The sequence below is a fragment of the Streptopelia decaocto genome (genome assembly GCF_964273445.1).
Source record: "Streptopelia decaocto genome assembly, chromosome: 3".
In the NCBI taxonomy this organism is placed as follows: Eukaryota; Metazoa; Chordata; class Aves; order Columbiformes; family Columbidae; genus Streptopelia; species Streptopelia decaocto.
The window spans coordinates 23598191-23621796 of NC_138656.1; the positions used below are offsets into that span (position 1 = coordinate 23598191).

At 43.7% G+C, this 23606-nt stretch overlaps 3 protein-coding genes across 6 annotated transcripts in view; 2 read left to right on the forward strand and 1 right to left on the reverse strand.

Annotated features, from left to right (window-relative positions):
* The window catches only part of CENPF (centromere protein F), a 45488-nt gene extending 39118 nt beyond the window's left edge, over positions 1-6370 (reverse strand). For both annotated transcript variants that reach the window (XM_082049606.1, XM_082049605.1), the window contains exons 1-4: positions 6200-6370; positions 5158-5362; positions 3516-3712; positions 1211-1326 (exon numbers count right to left, since the gene is read on the reverse strand). In XM_082049606.1, the coding sequence (XP_081905732.1) occupies positions 1211-1326; positions 3516-3712; positions 5158-5319 (475 nt within the window). In that variant the 5' untranslated portion in view covers positions 5320-5362; positions 6200-6370. The remainder of the gene's footprint in view (positions 1-1210; positions 1327-3515; positions 3713-5157; positions 5363-6199) is intronic.
* Positions 6371-14665: 8295 nt separating this feature from the next.
* Positions 14666-15222, forward strand: LOC309437579 (signal peptidase complex subunit 1-like; the record flags this gene model as incomplete). The annotated part of the gene is made up of 1 exon (XM_082048122.1): positions 14666-15222. The coding sequence occupies exon 1, from the start codon at positions 14692-14694 to the stop codon at positions 15220-15222; it is 531 nt and encodes a 176-aa protein (XP_081904248.1). The 5' UTR covers positions 14666-14691.
* Positions 15223-20323: 5101 nt separating this feature from the next.
* Positions 20324-23606, forward strand: part of PTPN14 (protein tyrosine phosphatase non-receptor type 14) — a 120451-nt gene continuing 117168 nt past the window's right edge. Inside the window, exon 1 of one of the 3 annotated variants that reach the window (XM_082047381.1) lies at positions 20324-20576. The gene's annotated coding sequence lies outside the window, so the exon portion shown is untranslated. The remainder of the gene's footprint in view (positions 20577-23606) is intronic. The other 2 variants (XM_082047380.1, XM_082047382.1) reach the window with 2 other exon arrangements.

The window sequence follows — 23606 nt, forward strand, 5'->3', positions numbered from 1 at the left end:
TCACTTGGCTTGTTCAGCTCAGAAAAGAGGGGGCTGAGGAGTGATCTCATGGCTGTCTACAGCTTCCTCAAGGAGTGGAAAGTGAAGTGCTGGCCTCCTCTCTCTGGTGACCAGCAACAGGACACAAAAAATGGAATGAAGCTGCATCAGTAGAAGTTCAGGTTGGACATTAGGAAAAGGTTCGTCACTGAAGAGCGTGGTCAGTCACAGCAACAGGGTCTCCAGGGAAGTGGTCATGGCACCAAGCCTGGCAGAGTTCAAGGAGCATCTGGACAAAGTTTTTAGTCATATGATTAAGTTTTTAGGTAGTCCTGCAAGGAGCAGGGAATTGGACTCAATGACCCTTATGGGTCCCTTCCAACTTGAGATATCCTATGATTATACAATCTTAAAGAATGTAAGACTCCAGCTTTCAACTGAAAAAACTCCCCAGTATACCATTTTCAATACAGTTATTTAAATTACTTCAATCTAATCCCCATTTCAGAAGTGCCATGCTGAGTGAAATGTTTGACGTTGCCACTAGCGTACCCTTTTTCAGATATGTATAGAGATATTAAAAGGAATAAGAGTGCAAGAACGTATCTCAGATTTCTCATCAGAGTAAGATTGAGATGCTAAACTCATAGAACATTTCTTCACAGCAAATAAAGGGGTAAAGAGCATGTGTAATATTGAACTCAAAGTTTTTCAGCATAGACAGCATAAGGGCATCTAGCTGTAGAGCAGTTCTCCAGTTAAAGAAACTTCCTTTTGGTTTCTCAGTTAATTCAAATAGTTTAAATCTATTTGATGTCACTAATTTGAAGATAGAAGTGATGCTTTGAAGTGGAAACAGTGCATAAATTGTGCAGATTATCATGCACAACAATACTCTAAATAAAAAATAATTTTCTAAAGAAATAACACTTGACTGGTGACTGAATTTTAGTGGAAGAACCTATGGTACGTGAAGAAATAAATTTGCTCTTCACTACGTGAAGGGAAGAGCTGACACTAACAACGGGCATTCAAAAAAATTGCTGCAGTCCATTGATGGTTATTCTTACTACTCCTGTCTATCAACATAGTGCTGAAGATATTTACAATAAGTGTTCAACCTGCACTAAAAATTTTTAAACTTGGAATCTATGGTGCTGTGAATGACAGTCTTATAATAAGCTATATAACAGGGACTAGGTAAACCAGTACAAGTGTCATGTTCATTTACCATTATGACTTTGAACTGGTGTTAACGGCCCAGTAAAACTTTTCTGTGGGGTGCCACTGAATGATAAGTCTCCTACTATTGATGCTTGTTGACTTCTCTCAAGCTCACATTTGTATCTGTTTAGGAAAAAAGAAGCAGTAGCAGTAATTAGTAATGGAAAATAAAAGGTTATTATCTATTTTTAAGAGACTGAAATACACAAATAAGTTACATGATTCTAAGAACTTAGTTTAAAGATCAAGTCAGGATATATATCCTGAATATTTTTAAGTATTATAACACAGAAATATGAAGAGTATATTTTATTTGCAGTTTCAACATATTTAATCAATTACACAGCAGCCAAAGTTAAAAAACAAACAAACCAACCAACCCAAAGTAGATGAGAATCAGAACTGCTTACAGTCTCTCTGTATGAAGCCGTAGTCCAGCTAAACACACCCAAATCACTGTAAACACTGGTAACATAAGACACTTACTCTTCAGTAGGCATCTTTATGGTAGGAAATACACTACTTTTATTCTATGTTCTGATACTGTGCACTTTGAGAAAGCTATGCGTACCTCATGAAAATAGAGTACCTTCCACCCAACAGTTTATTTTTCACATGTACCATTTATATGGCTACCCAAAACACCACAGCAGACTACCCATTCCAGTGATTTTTGTAAGCCTGAAGAGGTACGAGCTCATTCATTGAAACCAGATAACTAGTTTGGAGGTTATACAGCAACTTTCCTCCTGCCCAGCGAATAGAAGTTGATAAGACAATGGTTCCAGGCTGCAGCCCATCACATTAGTGACTACACAACTTGTGTTTACATTTCCCCGCCCTTTTACTACACAACACCAAGATCTCCTCTTCTAGTGGCTTGTCAGTTGCTGTTAGGTGGTAAATGATCAGTTATCAGCATAAACCCAAACATAACAAAATAAAAAACCAAAACTGATTGTCAAGATCAAGCTATGTGTAGTAACCAACCAAGCCTTTGTAGTGGACAGCTACATAAAGTAATACAATGGGAAGGAGAGAATTCAGTAAACTGAACTTAATTTTGGTAATAGATCATAGAATATCCTTAGCCCACAGCCTCTCTGGCATAACATTTGACAGTAAATACAGAAAACATGTGTGTGGTTTGGTCAGCCTCGTTGAATCTCACTAGATTCCTCAACAGATCTCAGCAACTCCTGTGTAAGGAGTGGTAAGCTGGTGTTTCTACATGCCATAAATTGTGTTGTTGAAACGTAGAATCTTCTCACATGAAATACTTCAACTATCTTCAGGTTTCCCAGAGGGGTGGAAGAGAAGGGGGGGAAGAAAAAAAAAAAAAAAAAAAAAATCAGAAAGACCAACACAACTGCTTCTTGATTGGCATCTATTAGGACACGTATGAGGCATACCATCCAAAAGTTAAAGGAAATAGACATAATTCAGGCCATTAAAAAAAAAATCCAAGAAACCTGGTGTCACAGACTCACCCCTCTCTGTGGCAATAGTTCTGCATTACTAGTACTAGCAGAACAGTTTGTTGCATAGGTAGGATACTCAGCCTTATTGTCACACACAGTTTCTGAAATACTTTTATTCAAGGATAGGGGGGTGCCTCTAATATGAGAACAAGTTTAACAGATGACAACATTCACTTCACTATGGGCAACTGTTCCTTTTGTATAATATCCTCTGCATTACAGAAGATTATTTTATTGCATGAATTGCATTCCACCTCTACAGCCAGTACATAGGTACTGTCTCAGTAATAACAATGTTTACAAGCTGAGGCATTATGAATTAGGCACTTCTTTACCATAGCAACTGGATTCAATGATTCAGACATGACACCATTGTTTTTGGCAGCTTCCTCTTCCATTGCAATAGATGTTCAAGCCTCCTTCTTCCAGGGGTCATATTTTATTGGTAGACTTCATCTTACAGACCAAACTGTCCACGTACTTTTGTTGTAGCTCCAAGCTCTTTGCAGATTACTCTTACCAAGTGACTTTTTTTTTTTTTTTAATAACAGAATGAATGGCTCCTTTTTTCACATGACACTGCAGAATTACCCCAAATTAAACAGGAACTATAGGTGCTAAATCTGTGTGCCACTTGAAGCAGTTATGTAGAAGTCCATATACACACATGTGTATGTAAAAACAGGACAATGTTTTGATATTTTGGTCACAAAATCTGAATGAAGTACGAGACGAAGAGAAACTACAAGACCATGAAGGACACACTAAATGAACAAAAACATGAGAAAATAACCATTGTACACAGGTTAGAAACACACAGCAAGTCCTCACCTTTTCAGTTCTTGTTCTAGTCTTTCGATGTCTTTCTTGCTGGAATTCAGCTGCCCTGACTGAATGTTGACTTGAGATTCTTTTACTTGAAGATCATGTGATATTTTCTGCTTTGCCTTCTCAAGACTATCACACAATTCCATCAAGCTCTGGTTCTCTCTTTTTAGCGTTGCAGCTTCATTTTTTTCATTTTCAACCTAGTTGGAATATAAACCATTTCAAAAATGTCTCAAGTCCTCTCTATGCTTCTGTGCAATTATTATTTTAATAACAAAGTTTATATACTGTTATTTTCTTTCCTAGCATTTCAAGATCCTGCCAGCACTATAAATGTCAGATATATGCATTGTTTAAATATTCTTGGGTGTGAACAAAACCACATTTCCTAAACTTCAACTTGGTGACATTAACAATTTCTATTTATCGACTAGATACAAGCTCATAAAAAAAATTCAAACCTTAAATATTAATAACCCACACTACAGCTTGTTTCAAAAAGATGGACCCAAAGTAGTATATGTCACGATGGCAACACTTTACGGTTACACAAAGATTTACAAATGGTTTAATAAGTTATCAAGCAGTACTCATTTGAAACTCTATGACCCGCCCTTTCAAGCGGTAAGAGTTTGATTCATGAGTAGTCCATGATTGCAAAGATATAGTGATTTCAAACTAGATCCATTTTTTGAAACACCCCGTAGACTGCATTCTACACTGATCACCTCACTTCGCTTTCGAGCCTATCATCTTCAACAACCAGAATACTTTGATTCACTGAACAGAGAATGCACAATGATTATCAAGAGTCATGGCTTTGAAATTGGAAAAGGAGCCTGGCAGTAGGGATGTCCTTCTCCTCCCCTCCAGCTTCTGCGGGTCAGGCTACATCTTTGCACAATGCTATTCTTTCGACTGAAAAGTAGTGAGTATTAGCTGCGGCTTCTGAGAGTTTTAAAGCACACCTATTCGAGTCACCCCTTCTTTTCATTTGGGGAGCACAGCACTTCCTCTGAATGGTTGAAACAAGTACCTGGAAACACACAGGAAGAAACTCGAAGAAAACTACTAGGCTTAAGTTTTGCTAGAAAGTTGTAGCAGCCTAAAGAGAATAAATGGCAACCTTTGTAAATTGCCTCTGAGCTGTATTCAAACATGACAAAAATAAATTGACTCAAACATGTCACTTCTGCTGTGAAGCATGGAAGGTGAAAAGAAAAAGAAAACCAAATCCCAAAACACAGTCTCTACAAAGAAAAATTGTCGAACTGCAGAAATCAAGTAAAAGATGATAGATATCTGCAGGAAAGGCGAAACAATAAAAGGCTGACAAGTGTGCAGCTCTGTTATACAAAACAGGCACAGTCATTACTAACATTTTTAACAGTCATAAAGTAATTTCTTCTCCCAATCATAAAGAGATGTGGGAAAGCCTTGAAATAAACATAAACACCTAGAGATGGACAATCATACCAAACACGTATAGGAAGCAAGAATTCTATTAACGGTCAATGAGAACTAAACAGAGAGAAGAAACAAAACACTAATGCACCCCCTAACAAAAAACAAATAATATTTTTTTATAATTGTGTTTGGCATGAAGAATGACATTTTAGGGAAATAACTGCAGTAACTGCATTACCTTCTGCTTCTGTTTTTGCAAAGCTGCCTCCAAAGACTCTAACTGGAATTGTCTTTGCTGACGCTCCTTTTTCAGCTTGTCTACTTGACTTTCCAGCTCATGAATCTTCTGAAGGACTCTTGGGGAGAGGCCTTCTTTCCATTCCTCCACAGCCCAGCTCATATTGACAGGATTCTTGTTTAATACAAAATGGATAGTACTATGCCTGAAACACAAAGACAACTACAATTAGACCTTGAAAGAGGTTAAATAAGCCTCAGTTTTAGTAAAATTGTAAATAAATTACATTTTTATGCTTAGCAGTTGTTAAAATACAGTATTTCACAACCATGCAGGTTTCCTGATCTGAACACCAAGCAGCATCTTTTAATATTAGGCCCTATTTTGACACACTTTTGCTCAATTAAGATTTTTAAAATCTCATGTTAATCCATCTCCTAACAATAACAGGGTTTGTATTCTTATAATAACATTTGACTGCTGTATTTCAGAAAGTTTCTCTCCACACCTTATTTTGAAATTCACACTGCAGAAAGTCATTAGCACTTATGGCTGCACTGTATGTCCCTCTGTGGTGTTTAACCTGAAAGCCTTGTGACAATCTGTGGCTTTGTTTTAGGCAACAGCTTTGCTCTTTTCTTTACAGCAGATTTTCAAACCAACAGTGCTGAGCTTGGGGCACTGAGAATGTTCTTTACTGGCAGAAACACCTGTACAGAACTTAGCCCTTAGACACAAGTTTGACAAACTCATACAATTTTATTTTTTGCTGTTGTAATTACTTCACCTTCAGAGAATGTGGCATTGGCTTGCTTTCTCGAAACACCAGCACAGCTCAGAGATCATTTGTTAGAGAAGAATTACCTCAAAATAATTAAAATCAAGTATCAAGGACGGACAAACAGAGCCCACCCGGGACTGGGAGGCTCGAGTTGTCACGAACCTCACCAGGGAGCACAACGTCCCCTCAGGGGGACACCACACCGCACCGCGCCCGGCCGCGCAGAGGCGGGCAGCCCCGAGCCCCCGCTCGCCTACTCACTGTCAAATGCCGTCCAGAATCCAGCTGCAGGCACTCAAACCCCAGCAGTCAGGCGCCCTCAGCGCCGGGTCCAGGTCGCTCAGCTCCGCCGGCTGGACAGGACGCGCTCCCCGCCGCTACTCAAAGCTGCCGCTGCCCCCGCGGCCGTTTACCACACGCCCAATCCCTGGCTCCCCCGAGCGCGCTGATTGGTCCGGCAGCGACGCGGCTCGCCACGCGGACCTCGCCTCGGTAGCAATGAGGGCGCAGCGCCGAGTCGCTGGCCCTCGTGATTGGCTAGTTCGGAAGCATTCAAACTCCATTGGAGGTAGCAGCGCGGAGGCGGCTCGTGATTGGCCCCGCAGGCCGGTGCCCACCGCCGGGCGGGGCGAGCGGCCGTGAGGGACCTGGGAACGCCGCCCCGGGCACCGCTGCGGGGGGCGAAGATGCGCGGTCGGCGCCTCCCCGCAGAGCCGAAGCACCGGGGGAGCCCCACGGTGTCGCTTAGGGGGCGGGGAGGAGAGGGCTGTGAGGAAAGTGCGGCCGCAGGGCAGCTGGTGGCGGGGTGTAACGACAGCGTCAGACTTTTTGTCCAAAATGACTTTCCCGCTCACAGAATCACACAATCACAGAATGTCAGGGATTGGAAGGGACCTCGAAAGATCACCTAGTCCAATCCCCCCGCCAAAGCAGGAACACCCAGTTGAGGTTACACAGGCGGGTTTTGAATGTCTCCAGAGAAGGAGACTCCACAACCTCCCTGGGCAGCCTGTTCCAGTGCTCTGGCACCCTCACTTGGAAGAAGTTTCTTCTCAAATTTAAGTGGAACCTCTTGTGTTCCAGTTTGCACCCATTACCCCTTGTCTTACCATTGTTTGTCACTGAGAAGAGCCTGGCTCCATCCTTGTGACACTCACCCTTTATATATTTATAAACATTAATGAGGTCACCCCTCAGTCTCCTCCAGGCTAAAGAGACCCAGCTCCCTCAGCCTTTCCTCATAGGGAGATGCTCCACTCCATCATCTTCGTGGCTCTATGCTGGACTCTCCCTATCCTTCTTGAACTGAGGGGCCCAGAACTGGACACAATATTCCAGATGCAGTCTCCCACAGAGAACCTGAGTGTTGAAAAAGAATAGGGACCTTTCCCTGTACTGCCCCGGTGATAACAAACAAACCACTTTCTCTAAGTGTTTTCTCACACTGATCACTGACTTCAAATGGCAATGGTGAAGGCTTAAGGTTTTTAAACCTCATGTGCCCTCCCCTGGTTTCCAAAGGGTTCCTCTGGTGTTCCCTGGTCTGAAGCGGGGGATCAGGTTTGAAACAGAATGGTGTTTTCCATCAGAGTCTGGGAATTACTGATCCAACCATTAGTCTACCCAACTAAATTACTTGCCTCTCCTAATCATTCTGAGAATATTTACTCAAGCACTGTCCTTTGACTCATTTAGGAAATTGCATTAAACACGTCTTCCTTGGTAAGTTAAACAGCTCACCAGTCAGCTCGCAAGAGCTCTGACTATAAATAAATACAGTGCAACAAACTCACTAGCGCATTGTTATAAAATCTCCAAACTAGAAAACTGGACCCAGAACACAACAACAAGCCGTTGAATTGATGGAACAAATCCATCATAAATGCCTCTTAACAAATGATGGTTGCAAAAAACTAAAGGTAGAAAATTCTGTGATTAACTTCATGTACAGATGACTGTGCTGGCATTACTGAGGGGACAGCACAGAACAGCAGAGTAGCAAGAACTACTGGATGAGTAGGAAACCCCTAATATAGTAGTACTGGCAAATAATTCATGAAAGCAGAAGACCAGTCTGAACTGAAGGGGTTGTTCACTTGCTGGACAAGGGACAAATGTTCTATGAGAAGTAAATACTCATTTTATATTATGTTCAGTAAGTGTTTCTCATTTGACAGTACAAATGTTACTTAATTGTAAGCTAATTGCAGAAGCTGAAGGAATTTTTAGTTACTGCGGATGCTATTGTGGGACCACTGATGGACAGGGAGGACTAGCATTTAAACTACTGCATCATGATGAATTCCTCAGGGAAGGCTTCAGCAAAACAGCTTTAACTTCCAAGATCAGTGGCATATTTTCAGAAGGGGAAAAAATGAGTAGAGACAGCCTTCGGAGTTCTTACAGGGCATGAAAAACAAAAGAGCTTTTAAGATGGAGTCTCATGAATGCCTGGATAGCTAAGGCTAAAAAAAAAAAAAAAAAAGAACCTGGCCACTGGTTGTAAACTTAAATATGAGAGAATATTTGTGCTGAAGCCTGTTTCTAAGAATGGTCAGATTTGTACTGTGTTTCTGTTGATAATGAACTACAAATGAATTCTTTCATATTTGGCACCCTTTACTTGGCTATTGCAGCAACTAGCTAATTATCATGGAAGAGAAAAGAACTCATGAAGAATAGAGAAACTTGCTTTTTCTTTTGCCATATCAACCTTATTTTGTACATTAGCTTTGTAAGTATTGCATGTATTAGTTATCAGAAGTAAGTATAAGATACAGAAATGTTAGTAAGTGTAAGATTGAAGTGTAAAATATGAGGTCAAATACTATGGAAAAATAATAAGTTATAAAGGGTGTTAGCAACCATCAGTTTGCATAATGCTTGTTATTATTTTATAACTACTGGCTAGAATTCTTGAGGTCTTTCTAAGAGGCTTTCAAAATTCTCCAGTTTGGAGCATCCCATGATTTCGAACCGAGAAAACTACCTCAGCCTTGTGAAGCAGCTTTTCTGTCTCCTTGAAATTCCATTCAGTTCTTACCAAATGTTAAAAATCACCATTTATGATTTCTCATTCAGATTCCATACTATAATTTTTGGTAAAGGTCAGAACAGTAAATAGGATACAAAACCCACTGAACGTTGGATTCATATTACTGCAGCTTGTGTCAGAGCACACGATGGAACAAAGCCAGAAAATAAAGTAAGGGAAAGAGCTTCTGATGAGAAAATCCCACGCTGCTTGGACACCACAAGGAGCAGAAACAAGACAAAGCTTTTCCCCCTTATTCTTCCTTGCCAGACTCAGAATCTGTCAGATAATGCCTGTTTCATATATATATATATATATATATATATACATACACACACATATGCACCCACATCAAAGAGCACCTGAGGAGCTGGAGCAATCCCATTCACCCAGCAAAAGAGAGAAGTGGGCCAGGCGCTCTGTGTCTGACGTGATTCTAGTTTCCCAGCTTCCCTGTCGAGGCACAGGAGAGGCAGATGTTCTGCCAGGTTGGGGGTGAAAGAGAAGAAAGCCAGATCATTTTCCTTAGCCTCACCCAAACCCCACCCTGTACTAAGTGATGCCTCTTGCCTCTGGAAAACAAAATTCTCCATCTCTGCCAATATGGGTAGGTAACTGAGAAGCTGGCAGTTTAGGTGTTAGCACTGGAGTTGCAAGGTTAAGTCTGCACTAATAAAGACCTGCGCACTACTGCTGTAAAATACAATGTTTGATTGGTCATATATCGTTAGATTTCCTATCCTTCATACAATTGCGTTTCCCAACAGAACCCATACCTTGTTCAGTGAATTTGAACAGATGTAAAGGAAGGTGCCATTAGGATGCACAGAGAACCTTACATCTTTGATTTCTTAACTGCCTAGTCTTACACTTTTCAGAAAAGCTGAGGTGACCTGGACAATCTTTTTTTTACAGTTTATTAACAAAATCAGAGACCGCAGCATATTACAAATTACAAACTATAACTGTGTTTCCAAAGAAAATGGGGTGAGTGAGTATTATAGTATTTCTTACCTACTACGGGAAACTGCTGCTGAAGTGCTCATATTGACTAGGGTCAACTGGATGAAGGTATCAGTGGATATCAGTGGATAAAATACCTACAGGTGCTCTGTTGTTTGGTGATCCATTGCCCAGTGTAGCCTACTAAACACAAATAGGTAGGTTACCTAGTACTGAGAAGGTGATTGAGGTTACCTGGCTTGTCTAAGGTGACACAGTGAATCACATGCAGGTGCTGGACAGGAACCCAGGGGTGCGGCTCTGTGGCAGTTTAAAACACCTCAAGGCAATGTTGCCACATTCCCACCCTCCCTCCTGTCCCCCACCTGCACACTGCCGCTCCCTTATGACAACTTTGGTGCTGATCTGAACTGCCAGGTGAGATGCTTAAACTGGTAAGGGGTATTATACTGTGCGAAGACCTTTCTGGTAACATCAGCTTGTATACAGCTTTGGTCTCCAAACTGCTGCACTGTGGGGTCAGATAAATTCCGACACAGCTCAACAGATAGAACAAGGATATGCAGGAGAGAGTGGTGACACCAGTTAAAATCAGTTAAAATATTATCTAACAAGACCCTGAGTCTCCATGCTCTAAGCCCTAACACCTATCTGTCCTAAATGATAGTAAGAAACCTTCCCACAGTAAATGCATTCTTGTGTTTTAGGACTGGAGTGTTTTACAAGATAAAACTATCTTACAGTCTCTGCTTTCATTTAAGTGTCTCTTACATATTAAGTGCAATTACTCTGAATAACTTTAACCACAGGAAAATATTCTCTCAGTTTTGTGTGCAGAGAAGCGTTATTGTGATTTTTAATAGTCTACAAACTTCTGCAGAGGTGTTAACCTCTGAATTTAAAGCTGCTGAGCTGTTACACTGATAGACTCATTACTACAAACAATAGTAACATTATTTAACGATATAAAGAATTGAAAATAAGGAGAGGTTGTTGGTTGCTTAACACTTGCTAGTGTATTGGAAGCGTGGAGGAAGAAAGCAAACATTTTTAAAATGTCTCTTATTTATGTGCACACATATCTTCTTGACCTGAAACCATGTGAATGGTTTGCAGCTATTAGGAATGGTTACAGTAGTGAAAAGGCATTTACGTCTTTCCTTCTCATTCTAAAAATATAATTTTTAAACACTGTGAATACATCCATTAGCATAATGCTCAAAAAAATGATGTTCAGTGAAGAAAATGATAAATACTGACAGTACTTACATTATTATATGAAACAACAAGTCCATATTGTCTAGGGCTTCAAACCCACATTTTAAATTATGACATTAGCTCTCTGCTTTCTCAAGAAACCATTTATCTCTAAGTGGCAACCAAATATTTTCAACTAGGTGCCCACAGTCAGACGTCTAAATCCATGCTGAGACACATAAACATTCTGATTATCAGTACTGAGCAGCCACTGAAATATCTACAAATCTGTGGTGCTTGCTGACTTTTAAGTATGCTGCTAAATTAGCTAAATTAACTTCTGTTAAAAGCTAGGGGGTTTTTATGTTTTCTTTTTGTTGTTGTTTGTTTGTTTGTCTGTTTGTTTTCCCCTCAGGAGACCACTTTTCAGAAATCTGAAGACGTATTGACAATCCTAATGATACATTTAAAAGTATCCAAATTGTTAACCCATACAAACAGGAAAAATGTTATTAATTCTGTCATTAGACTATTCTAGCTTGGACAGCAGTAAGAGTCACATAGAAAGGTATGTTGCTCATCTAAATCCCATTTGGAGTACTTACAACCATAGAGTCATAAGTTTACTACTTTATTCACAAATGCTAAAGGTTTTCCATTTTACAACTCTTACTGAAGAGCTGAAAAGAGGCACAGGTATTAAATAAGTCCTCAAGCAGAATACAACTCTAAGAAAACTAGAATACTCAGTACATTGTAGTTTATTTGCACAGATCATCAACCAAGACTTTTTCTGGTCTACAAAACTGGGAGCTGTCTTACTTGTGATAAGCCGTGAGTACTATAACATGTTAGCTCATGCTCAGTGGCAACAGATTTGTTTTCCAAGATTGTGTAATCCAAATTCCTTTTCTAAGAGCTGATTTTGAAAAGCACTATTAAATGGAATAGTTAATGAGAGCACAGAATACTAGAGAAGTAAACTTTTTTTTTTTTTTCTTCTTGTGGTAAACTTCAAAGATTAAAAGTATCAATTTATAAAGAACAAATATGATTTTAGGAATGGGAATTTCTGCTAGGGCACTAAGTTTCTGCTTATGTTACAATCAGGTCAGTGTACCCAGCTGTAGCACATGACAGAGATTTTAGGAACACAGTTAGGGTCACATTTACAATACAAATCGGGAATGTGTTGCAACTGTATTCTTTGATTTGATTGTAATGTATATGACTGTAAGGCTAATTAAACATCATCTACTGTTCACAGGAGAAACCACCAGCTGTTGCTTAAGTACAGTTTAAAGACAGTTTTATATGAAACAGGTTATGACATGGTTTCACCAACCAACAAGGACTGAGATTTTTCCATGTTATAACAAGACTCTAGAATTAGTTTAGCCTCAGTTAAAACACATACAAAATACGTTTAATACAGGTCTTGCTAGCAGGTTACTAAGACACTTCAAAATTTGTTGCACATAGCTTCAGATAACAGTGACATTATAAATGTCTACTGTATTATGACCCAGATAAAATCAGTTTTCCTCTGGTCTATTTGGTCAAGATGAATGGTGTTGGGCTTTTATTTTCACAAGGGTTTTGAGACAACATTCAGGTCTGTCAAATTCACAATTTGGGAAAAAAAAAAAAAAAAAGAATAAATGATATATCTCTCCTATACAGTGCTTTCATCTGCAAACCAAAAAGCACCTTCTTAAGATCACTATCATTATCTCAATTTTCAGAGAAGAAAACGAAGACACAGGGATGTGCTGCTACATGCCCAAGATCAGACCAAAGACTGGTAGCTAAGGTAACTGAGGTAAAGTCCTATGTCAGTAACTTATTTCACATCTCTCTCTATATATATATAATTATCCTGATTAAACTGTAGAAGGAACCAGTATAACAATTAATTTATACCAGAGCAGAGAGTATATTTTGGAGGTAAATTCCATAAATCATTACAGAAAGTCAATAAAGTCTCTAAATATAATGTAGAGTTGTCACCTTTTCAGGAAAAAAAAATACTATAACATGACTCCCTGGCAACATAGAAACGTAATACATAATGCAGCCTCTATATGATTGATGTAAGATTTACCATCAAAGTTTTCTGGACAAATCTGAACCAGCACAAAGGTTTGGAACCAAACAAGTGATTTGTATAATTTTAACATCACATTTTCAAACAGCATGATGAACATCTGATCTAGATCCAGTATTTTATGAAAATGCTTCCCAGGTAGCAGGTAGGAACTGTTGGTTTTAATCCCAGGGTCATATAATCCTGGCATCTCTTGGGGAGCAAAGGTGTCTGTAAAGATTCCAGTTTTCAACAGTCCTAGAAAGTGGTAGTTGCACCAACACAACCCATCTCCTTATGGAAGACACTGCAGTAACTGGGTATAATCTCTAGCAAGCTCGGTATTTTCAAAGCACCCACTTCTACAATCTCTGAGAGTCTAATACAGACATTAATCATTGCATTAAGTAATCTCATTAAAAGTAATCATCTTCACCATCCCCAGCTTCAGGAGCTTGGTTGGATAAGTTTGAAATACATTTCATTTTGCAGACTTTGTTGCGCTTGCTGACAAGTAGTCTGATTTTATTTATTCTAGCTGGTTATATTTCTCCTAGGAGACACTATGCTGCAGGTAGCCAATAAATAAAATGTCCCTTCTGTCAGCATGTTTATGCTTCTTGCAACACTGTTTCAGTTGCAATTACCATAATTAAATAAGCTTTCTTCAAATGCAGAGAGACCTGTGAAAGTGAAGGTGACCAACGGCAAATCAACTTAAAGACTGGCGGTACCCAGCAGACCACCTTGAGGCACAGATGCAAGAGACAATATTTATCTCTGAAAAACAACAACCTTACATCTGCCCCAGCATGGGGAGAACCTCACTGTAACCAAAGAGGTTAAACCCTGTGTGCCAGAATGCAAACCCCCCTCTCTCCCCCTCCCTCCTTCAGTGAGCCGCTGGGCACCTGCGGCCAGTGTGGGGGATGTCTGGAGGCTTCAGGGGCACCCACAGCCAGTGTGGGGGGTGCAGAGAAGCTTCTAGAATGCCTACAATCAGCATCTGATCGCGGCAAAGCGAAAAGTTTGACTCTTTAAAGCAAAACCTTTCGCGGCAAAGCGAACAGTTTGACTCTCTAATACAGGACTTTTCGCGGCAAAGCATACGATCGGATTATTTAGAACAGAGATTTGGCTTGTTAGAACAGAAACTTGGTTTTTTGGAACAAAAACTTGAGTTTTTGTTAATTAATATAAGAGCTTCTTCTAGCGTCTCCCCAGGTCAGGCGTGCCCCTCGGCCCCCCCGTTTCTCGACAAAGATACTGATTCTGAAAACAGTGTTGATGAAGGGTGGGTAGAAACAAAGTACGTGCGTCCTCTTATTAGAACTGAGACACATACGGATGGACGAGGCAAAAATCCACGCACGGCTACCCATAGCGCGCCATATTCAGGACTGGAGCTAGGAGATTTACAAACTAGATTCTCACGCAAGCCGGGGAGACAGCGTCCCGCGCCGGCCGTTGCCGATGGCGGTGCAACGCAAAGACAGCGCCGAGGCGGTGGAGGCCGAGGCGGTGGAGGCCGAGGCGGTGGAGGCCGAGGCCGAGGCCCGGGGCAGCGGGCTGTACCTGCCCCACGGGGCCTTCGCCATCGCCGAGCCGAGCGACGCCAACAGCCGGCAGTCGCCGCCGGGCTCCGACGGGGAAGACACAGACAGCTCCGAGGACTGTGAGGAGCTGTGCTGCATCGTCGTGCTGAATATCTTGCGCTCCATCCCCACAGAGATGGATTGCAAGGGCCAAAAATTAGCAGAACAGATTTTTCAAGGAATCATTCTTGTCTCTGCGATACTTGGTTTCATCTATGGATGCATCACCGAACAATTTGAGTGGACTGCCTACATAGTTATGGCTGGGCTTCTTTTCTCACATTTGCTAACCCTCCTTCTGTGGCCTATGTACCGCTGCAATCGTCTCCAGTGGCTACCTGTCCAACAGTTGGAAGCAGAAGACAAGAAGCCAGCAGACAGAAAGCCAAAGAGACATGCTAAAAACTAAAAACAGTGTGGTTCTTCCTGCTGTTTCTTCATTGAATTTTGTTAAATGCATTTCCACTGGGAGATACTTTTTGGTTTAGTGTGTGGTTCTTTTTTTTCTTATTACGTTGTATACTACCATGAGGATACTGAGATCTGCAGAGAGCACAAAGGCTCTCTCAGTTTTGGCTGGAGTTTCAGTGAAGTCACTGGGAAGGCAGGGGTGAGCAGATTAACTTAAGGCTACTGGAGGTCATTAATGATTTTGATAAAGAGTCAATAATAGGCAACAACTCGATAAAGACCTACCCCCAAAACAAAAGGTCCAAGAGATAGTTCCTGCTCAGAAACTTCTGAGCTAGTTCAACACGTTAACTGTGAAAGCCCGGTTCCGAAGGGACCAAGATCTGGTTTTGTGTTTTCTTGCAGGGCGAAGGAAGATGACAGGGTGGAAGAGGATCCAGATGCCTACGGGGCCTTGGTGCGGTGCCTGAGCAGGGACAAGCTGAGGAACTGTCAGCTGGCTCTGGGAACCCGTCACGCTGGCTCTGGGCATGTTCTCTGGAGGCTTTGTGCACAGGAGCCGACCCAGGGGGGTGCAAGAGCTCCTGCAGATATCTTGCACAGACCCTGTTCTGGCAGCTTCAAACGGAGGCTTTTCTCCAGGGGAGCTGGATCCCTTCTGAGTCCAAAGCACGGGAAAACTTGCTCTTTGAGTTTTTGCTTTTCTTGACATTTCTGGATTTGACTGTTCAGCTGTCGATTGTACGCACCGAGCAGTAACAGTGTAGAAACGTTCAGGGCTCCATCACTGGGTCCTTTTTCTGCCTCTATGCTGGAGTTAAGGAAGGCAGCCACAGGAATGGGCACACAAATGACCTGTGACTGATGTTTGGACTCAATAATTACCTCGGGCAATTGTTGATTGTTGTAATTATTTCAGTTCTATTTTTGATTGTTGCAATTACTTCAATTCTGTTGTTCATTGTTATTAATAACTATTTTGCAGGGGTAAGTCAACACATGAGATATGGTGATCCACAGTGGACATTAAGGCTCACCGGCAGAAGTGTCCCCTTTTTACTTTGGAGGCAAGAGGTGGCTGCCACAGTTATATCAGATCATGACTGTAGTCACAGGGTGGGATTGTGGCAGAATGCAAACCCCCCTCTCTCCCCCTCCCTCCTTCAGTGAGCCGCTGGGCACCTGCGGCCAGTGTGGGGGATGTTTGGAGGCTTCAGGGGCACCCACAGCCAGTGTGGGGGATGCAGAGAAGCTTCTAGAAGGCCTACAATCAGCATCTGATCAGCCAATAAAAACGGGATTCTCGTCGAGACTCCGCCCATTGTCTCGGGTCTCTCGGAGCACGAGCAAGTTGCTGCCGCCGAGAGCCCCCCTCCCCAGGATGGAGACTCCGCTTGCCTTGCCGCCATGGGTGTAAGTACGTGTACCTCTTTAAAATAATCCCACACCGTGTTTGGGCAAGTGTGTACTTCTCCGGGACTCAGGGCCGGCTCCGGCATTGTTTTGAGTGAAGCCACGTGCATGCCCACTGCGGACCGCCTGTTGTATTAGTTGCTGCCCCTTAATAATTTTCCTGAACTGATATCCGAACCTTTATTTAAGTCACTTCGGAGTGCTAAAACCCTGTTTCTCCCTGGTTTAATAAAAGTTGTTTTGGACCCTGTTGTCCCTTAAACTAACCTCGGGGTGCCTCCGTGACAATTTTGGCGCAGCGAGCAGGGTATCAGATATGGAGGAATTATTTAGAGGGTTGAGTAATATCTCTGTAATAACCTGGGGTCTTGCCATTATGTGGATCGCGGTGTGTTTCAGGTTGGGTGTTTGCTTAAAAGTAGCACAGGATCTGTGAAAACTTAAGCACCGAATGGAGGAAAACCTTTCGTGGCAAAGTGAGCAGTTTGACCTTTTTAAGCAGGACCTTTCGCGGCAAAGCGAAAAGTTTGACTCTTTAAAGCAGGACCTTTCGCGGCAAAGAGAGCAGTCTGACTTTCTTAACCAGGACCTTTCGCGGCAAAGTAAAAAGTTTGACTCTTTAAAGCAAAACCTTTCGTGGCAAAGCGAACAGTTTGACTCTCTAATATAGGAGTTTTTGCAGCAAAGCATACGATCGGATTATTTAGAACAGAGATTTGGCTTGTTAGAACAGAAACTTGGTTTTTTGGAACAAAAACTTGAGTTTTTGTTAATTAATATAAGAGCTTCTTCTAGCGTCTCCCCAGGTCAGGCGTGCCCCGTTTCTCGACAAAGATACTGATTCTGAAAACAGTGTTGATGAAGGGCGGGTAGAAACAAAGGACGTGCGTCCTCTTATTAGAACTGAGACACATACGGATGGACGAGGCAAAAATCCATGCATGGCTACCCATAGCACGCCATATTCAGGACTGGAGCTAGGAGATTTACAAACTAGATTCTCACGCAAGCCGGGGAGACAGCGTCCCGCGCCGGCCGTTGCCGATGGCGGCGCAACGCAAAGACAGCGCCGAGGCGGTGGAGGCCGAGGCGGTGGAGGCCGAGGCCGAGGCCCGGGGCAGCGGGCTGTACCTGCCCCGCAGGGCCTTCGCCATCGCCAAGACGAGCAACGCCAACAGCCGGCAGTTGCCGCCGGGCTCCGACGGGGAAGACACAGACAGCTCCGAGGACTGTGAGGAGCTGTGCTGCGTCGTCGTGCTGAACATCTTGCGCTCCATCCCCACGGAGATGGATTGCAAGGGCCAAAAATTAGCAGAACAGATTTTTTGAGGAATCATTCTTGTCTCTGCGATAATTGGTTTCATCTATGGATGCAACACCAAACAATTTGAGTGGACTGCCTACATAGTTATGGCTGGGCTTCTTTTATCACGTTTGCTAACCCTCCTTCTGTGGCCTATGTACCGCTGCAATCGTCTCCAGTGGCTACCTGTCCAACAGTTGGAAGCAGAAGACAAGAAGCCAGCAGACAGAAAGCCAAAGAGACATGCCCCTTAATAATTTTCCTCAACTGATATCTGAAGCTTTATTTAAGTCACTTTGGAGTGCTAAAACCCTGTTTCTCCCCGGTTTAATAAAAGTTGTTTTGGACCCTGTTGTCCCTTAAACTAACCTCGGGGTGCCTCCGTGACGCCCTGGTTTTGATGCGCGCTACCCTCGTGTGGAACTTCCCACTCGGTAGCGGAAAGCTGTTTTCTGGCATAAAGCTGAACTGTATAAACTGAGAGTAAAGCAGCTCTATGATCCATCTTATCATCTCATTCTGACACCTGATGTTTCTTCCAGATTGTTACTCTAAGCTCTGTATCTACATGTGGTGAAGGTATAATTCCAGTTAAAATCTTAAATGGTGCCACTTCTTAGTGCCTCAGTGTAGCCATATGTAAAATGGGGATAATTACTTATTTCATTAAGGTGTGGTGTTTGAAAAATGTTTGAGAGTCTCAGATGAAAAGGACTTTCCTTGCAAAATGTAATTATAATATTATTATGCCAGAGGTAAGGCATAGGCCTGTGATTCTACTTACAGTATTTAAATACAATTACTTATCTAACAAAATCAGGAATCTATGCTATTTCTCCCTCTTTCAGCTCCTGATACTCTCACCATTATTAACCTGAGGAATCCTGACTCCAACAAATCTGCTCACATACTCCTTCAATAAGCTGTACAAGTAGCAAAAAAAGCACAGCAACTCAAAACTAGTATCAATTCTCGTTTATTTTTTTTAACTTTCCCTGTTTGTAAGAGTCCTTGAGTTCTGGTGTTTTGGTTTTAGAGGGATACCTCCCTTTGACATTTCTGCAGGTGCCTATTGGTACCAGAAGTATTATACTTGCACACATTTTTCAGAATGTGGATATTTTTAAATAAATGTAGTCTAAAGTAAGAACAGTTTTGCAAATTGGAAATTAGCTATGACATGCAAGAGCATCTACACATCATTTCTAACACACTGTTCTCAAGCCTACGTGGTCTGGAGTGATCCATGCAACGTCTCTTTGTAGCCCCAACCTTTCCAATGGTGCTCCTGGCTGCCTACAGCTTGGTGCACCCTCTGCCCCTTCTCTTTCTTAGAGTAGCCAGCAGAAGGGTTTTCCAGACCTGCCGAGCACCGGGTGTCCTGGGCAGTTCATGTAGTTATCAATTGCCTCATTTCAAAACAGGTTTTCTCCTGCTTGCTTTCCAGCAGGCATGCCTGTGATGGCAGCACCATGGGTGTTTCTCTATCAGGTCTCTCTAGCAGCCCTCTGCGCAGCTGGCAGAACAGGGATAACCACCCCTCTTTAAGCGAGGGTCACACAAGGAGAGGGAGACCGATAGGGCTAAAATGGGAAAAGCAGGAGTGAAGACAGGGATGGCTGGAGAAGAAACGATGCACGACTAAGGGAGATGAACTGGGGTTACGGAAGGGCAGCAGGGTGGCACCCTGCCTGCCAACGGGAGGGCTGCAAGGGGGAGCACAGGAGCTACAAGGCCCAGGCGTGCAAAGCCGGCCGCAGCGCCGCTCCTGCTCCCCGCGTCCCTCTGCGGCCGCTGCCCCGCCCGGGCTGCCGCAGCGCCTCCCGCCCGGCCGCGCTGCCCCGCGGGGTCCCCTCCCGCCGCGGGACGGGCCCACACGTGCGCGGAGCCCAACAACGGGTCGCGGCCGGCCTGGGCCCCGCGCTGACACGCGTGGCGGCAGGGGAAGGGCGGGCAGACGGGCCGGGAGGGGAGAAAAGCAGAGAGGCAGGCGCCCAGTGCCCAGCAGCTCTGCCCTCCTCGGGAGGGCTGCGGCCGGCACCCGCCCGGATTGGCGGGAGCCTGCGCCCTCCTCTTCCTCCTTCTCCCTCCTCCGCGGGGTGGGTTTCGACTCTCCTCCTTCCTTAGGGAGGGGGGTAATAGTTTAAAGGAAAAAAAAAACAGAGAAAAGAAATCCCAAGTCGCGTCCCCGACGTCTCCGGGCCCCGCGGCCGCAGCGGCCGCCCCACATTCCTGGCATTCCTGGGCAGTGACTCCCCGCGCCGCCCCAGCCCGGCCCCGGCCCCGCCGCCTCCGGCTCGCTCGCTCGCTCGCCCGCCCGCCGGCCCCGCTCGCCCCCGCGGGACACCAGTCCCCTCCCTCCCGTCCTGCCTCCCTCCTTCCCGCACCCCGCGGGCGGCAGCAGGAGCTCAGGGCGCCCCGGCCCCCAGCGGCGCCGCCACTGGCGGCCCCAGCTCCCGGCCGCCCCGCCGAAGTTCCCCGCGGTGGCCGGGCCGGGGCGGCGGGAGCGGGTCTCTCTCTCTCCCCGCCCGCTTCGGGTCCCGCCGGCAGCCGCCGCCTTCCGGGCCGGGACAGCCGCCTCCCGCGGGAGCGCACAAAGCCGGAGCCGCCGCGCTGCCCGGGCGCCCGCCGAGCAGGTAAGGAGCCGCCGAGTTTGCTGGAGTTTGGGCTCGGGCGCGTCCCCTACCAGCCACCCGCGCTGACTTTGAAACAATCCGAGTTGTGCCTTTTACTCTGTGTGTGCGATAGGTAGAGTTTGTCTGAGGCTCCTTATCCTGTGCAGTTACATCTCAGCGGCGTATGCGCTGCTGTTTGTAAATCACGAAAATAGCTAAGCTTGGGTTACAAATGCCAGTCGGTGACCTGCGATAAACAAGCCTCGGACAGTCCGTCCAGCCTGTGAATTTAATCTGCTAGACACCCAGATAACGTGGCATTTGTATAATCAAGAGGTATTTGTAACTAGCTGGGGACGGGCAGGGCTCTCTGCTGGGCTGCTCGTATTTACAGCGCGGCATGCCTGTGTTTGTCTTTCCCCCCCGCCCAGGGGTTTACCTTGTTCTTTGTTAGTTACAGTCAAGCCTAAACTGGCCGTTCGTCTTTAGCAAATATGTAACGCCGAGTTATGCAGAAAAAATCGCAGCGAGGCAGGGAAGAATGACATCTGCTCTCATTTCTGATGTGGCATAGTCAATGAGTTTTTAAGATATCAAACTAGCTCTCTTTATTGGAGTGTATTTGGGACAAGCGTTACATAATGTACGTGTGGTATGTGGATATAATGTGCGCTCGAGCTTTCCTATTCAGAACATTTTATCTCTGATTTGCACAAAATCATCATATGTTTCTATTATAAGCATCTCTCTGGCTGATTGTAACTTTAACAAGGTGGGAACAAACCGTGACTGGTAAAGGCTCGAATTCACTATATTGCCCAAAAAGTTTTCTGGGATTTTTGGCATGTATCCTGAAATTGTAGCTGAAAGGAATACTTTTACCAGAAGTAAGTTCTTTTTTCTTCAGACTTTATGCAGATAATCACTATTGGGTTTGGTTATTCTGAAAGCATTGTTATGTGCTGAAGTTCTTTAGAGTTTGGAAAAATATACATATAAAATGGCTCCCCCCAAATCACAAGTCGCCACCTGCTAACCTCCATATTATGATAGAAGATAGTCAGGTCTTTTTGGGGAGAGGGATGGCAGTCCCAGCAGGGACTACTCTCTGGTTATCCAGCTGAGAATGTCCTATCCAATATGAGTGACAAAATGCAGATTATACAGCTTTTGCTCTTGCCCTCTGGGGGGTCTGTAGCTGACATCTAGTACTTGTTACATGGTGTAGAATAAAGCGTGTGTTGATATTATAGTAATGCAAATAAGCTTTAGGTCCTGTTCTGTTATTGGCAGTACTTTTCCTGAACTTTTTTTAGTTTCTTCAGGAGGCTGTGCCAGAGTTGCTTAGAGGCAGAGGGCACTTGTGTGTATCTAATGGGTCATGATACAGAAGTTGGGAGCTTTGCAAATTTACGGTTTGAAGTGCAGCCCATCAGCTAAAAGGTAATTCCCCAAATCTGTGGCAGAGCTTGTGGCCATCATTTCTGCCATTGCATTTGTGTGCAAGAAGCTTGAAAGCACAACTGTCTCAATGCAATGTTGGAGGATCTAGTGGTGCAGATCAAGGCCAGAGAAAGGACTGCAGCACTGGTCTCTGTACTGACCAAACCGAACTTTTGTATGTACATTACAGTTACAGTTTTAAACATTTTTATAATAGTAGCAGAAGTAGCTTTGGTGCAGTGTTGTTCATGAGGGTTAATTAGCAACCAGTGCTACTGACTGACTTTTCTCCTGGTCATTCTTGTCCAGCAGAAGCCTGTGAGTCAGTTATTGTAACTTAGGCATGGAATGGCTTTCTATGAAATACATCTGCCTTTGTGCACTTGGCAAATTATCTTAGCTGCCAGTGGCTCCTCCAATCCTGGAGGAAGTATTTAATATATATATATGAAAAAAAAGTTGTCTGCATATTTCTGGTAACTGTATGGCTTCCTTTTTCTATGTTTATTTGGTACCGCTACAGCTAAAAGAGCTGCTCTTCGTTCTGTTTCTCTTCATATCCAGTGAGGCTGTGTTTGATTAATGGTTACTTAAGTAGCTCATTTTAATATAGATTTAAATTTAACGTAGATATATGCAGTGTGGAAAGTTTACTTGAGCTCTAGCTCCTCAGCTGGAAGCCAGTTCTCTGTTGCAAGGGCTGGTCATCTGAGGGAGTTTTATAAACTGTTGGTAGTACACAAAACATAAAAAGTTTTCAGCAGGCAGAGCTGCACAGGAGTGTGTGGGTCCTAGCCCTGCAAAGACCCACCCATGTGCTTAAAATCACGTTCATGAACAGTGCTTTTGAAACCACGGAATTTCTTTTATATACGTAATAATAAACATGTATACAAGTCTTTGCAGGAGCCAGGCTATAATACTCTGTATGCAATATATTTGTGCATGTGTATCCAGGTCCATTACAAGAAGGTTTCAATAAAGGCTTAATTTTTGTGCTGAGCAGCTGCCATCATTTTTATGTTAAGTGCAGCATGCCTTGGCCTATTATACTTTGGGGAGTTCCACTGGAACAGCTTCTGATCTTGCTTTTAAAAATATATTAAAGACTAGATCCTAAGAGAACTGAGGTAGACCTGAGCTGAAGTCCAAGATCATGATGGATGGAAGTATGATTCTTCCACTGTCTAACCCCCATCCTCCTGTGCCTAGTGCAGGAGACCTCAAAACTCAGCGAGTACTTGTATTTTCCTCTGGTTGTGCTGGATCAGTAGGTGTCCAGAGCGAGTGTGGCCTGTCCTGTGGGGTGCACATCTTCTGCTTCAGGCCTTCTGGTTTGCTGTGGACTTGAAGCTGAAGAAGTGATCTATGATGGGACATCTCAAACACTCTGAAGGAACGGAGTTCCTCACAAATGTGGAAATTGCCCCAGGAGCAGGAACTGCAGTCCATGACTCTTCCCCTCTTCCTCTGGGCTGTGGAAGGGAGTGAGGAGAACTCTGGAGTGTGAAAAGATCGATGAGTCCAGTGTCCAAGTGCTCAAAAGCTGACATTTAGGTGCTTTATCAGGTTATAGGGCTTGTTGACTTGGTCTTCATTTATCTTGTG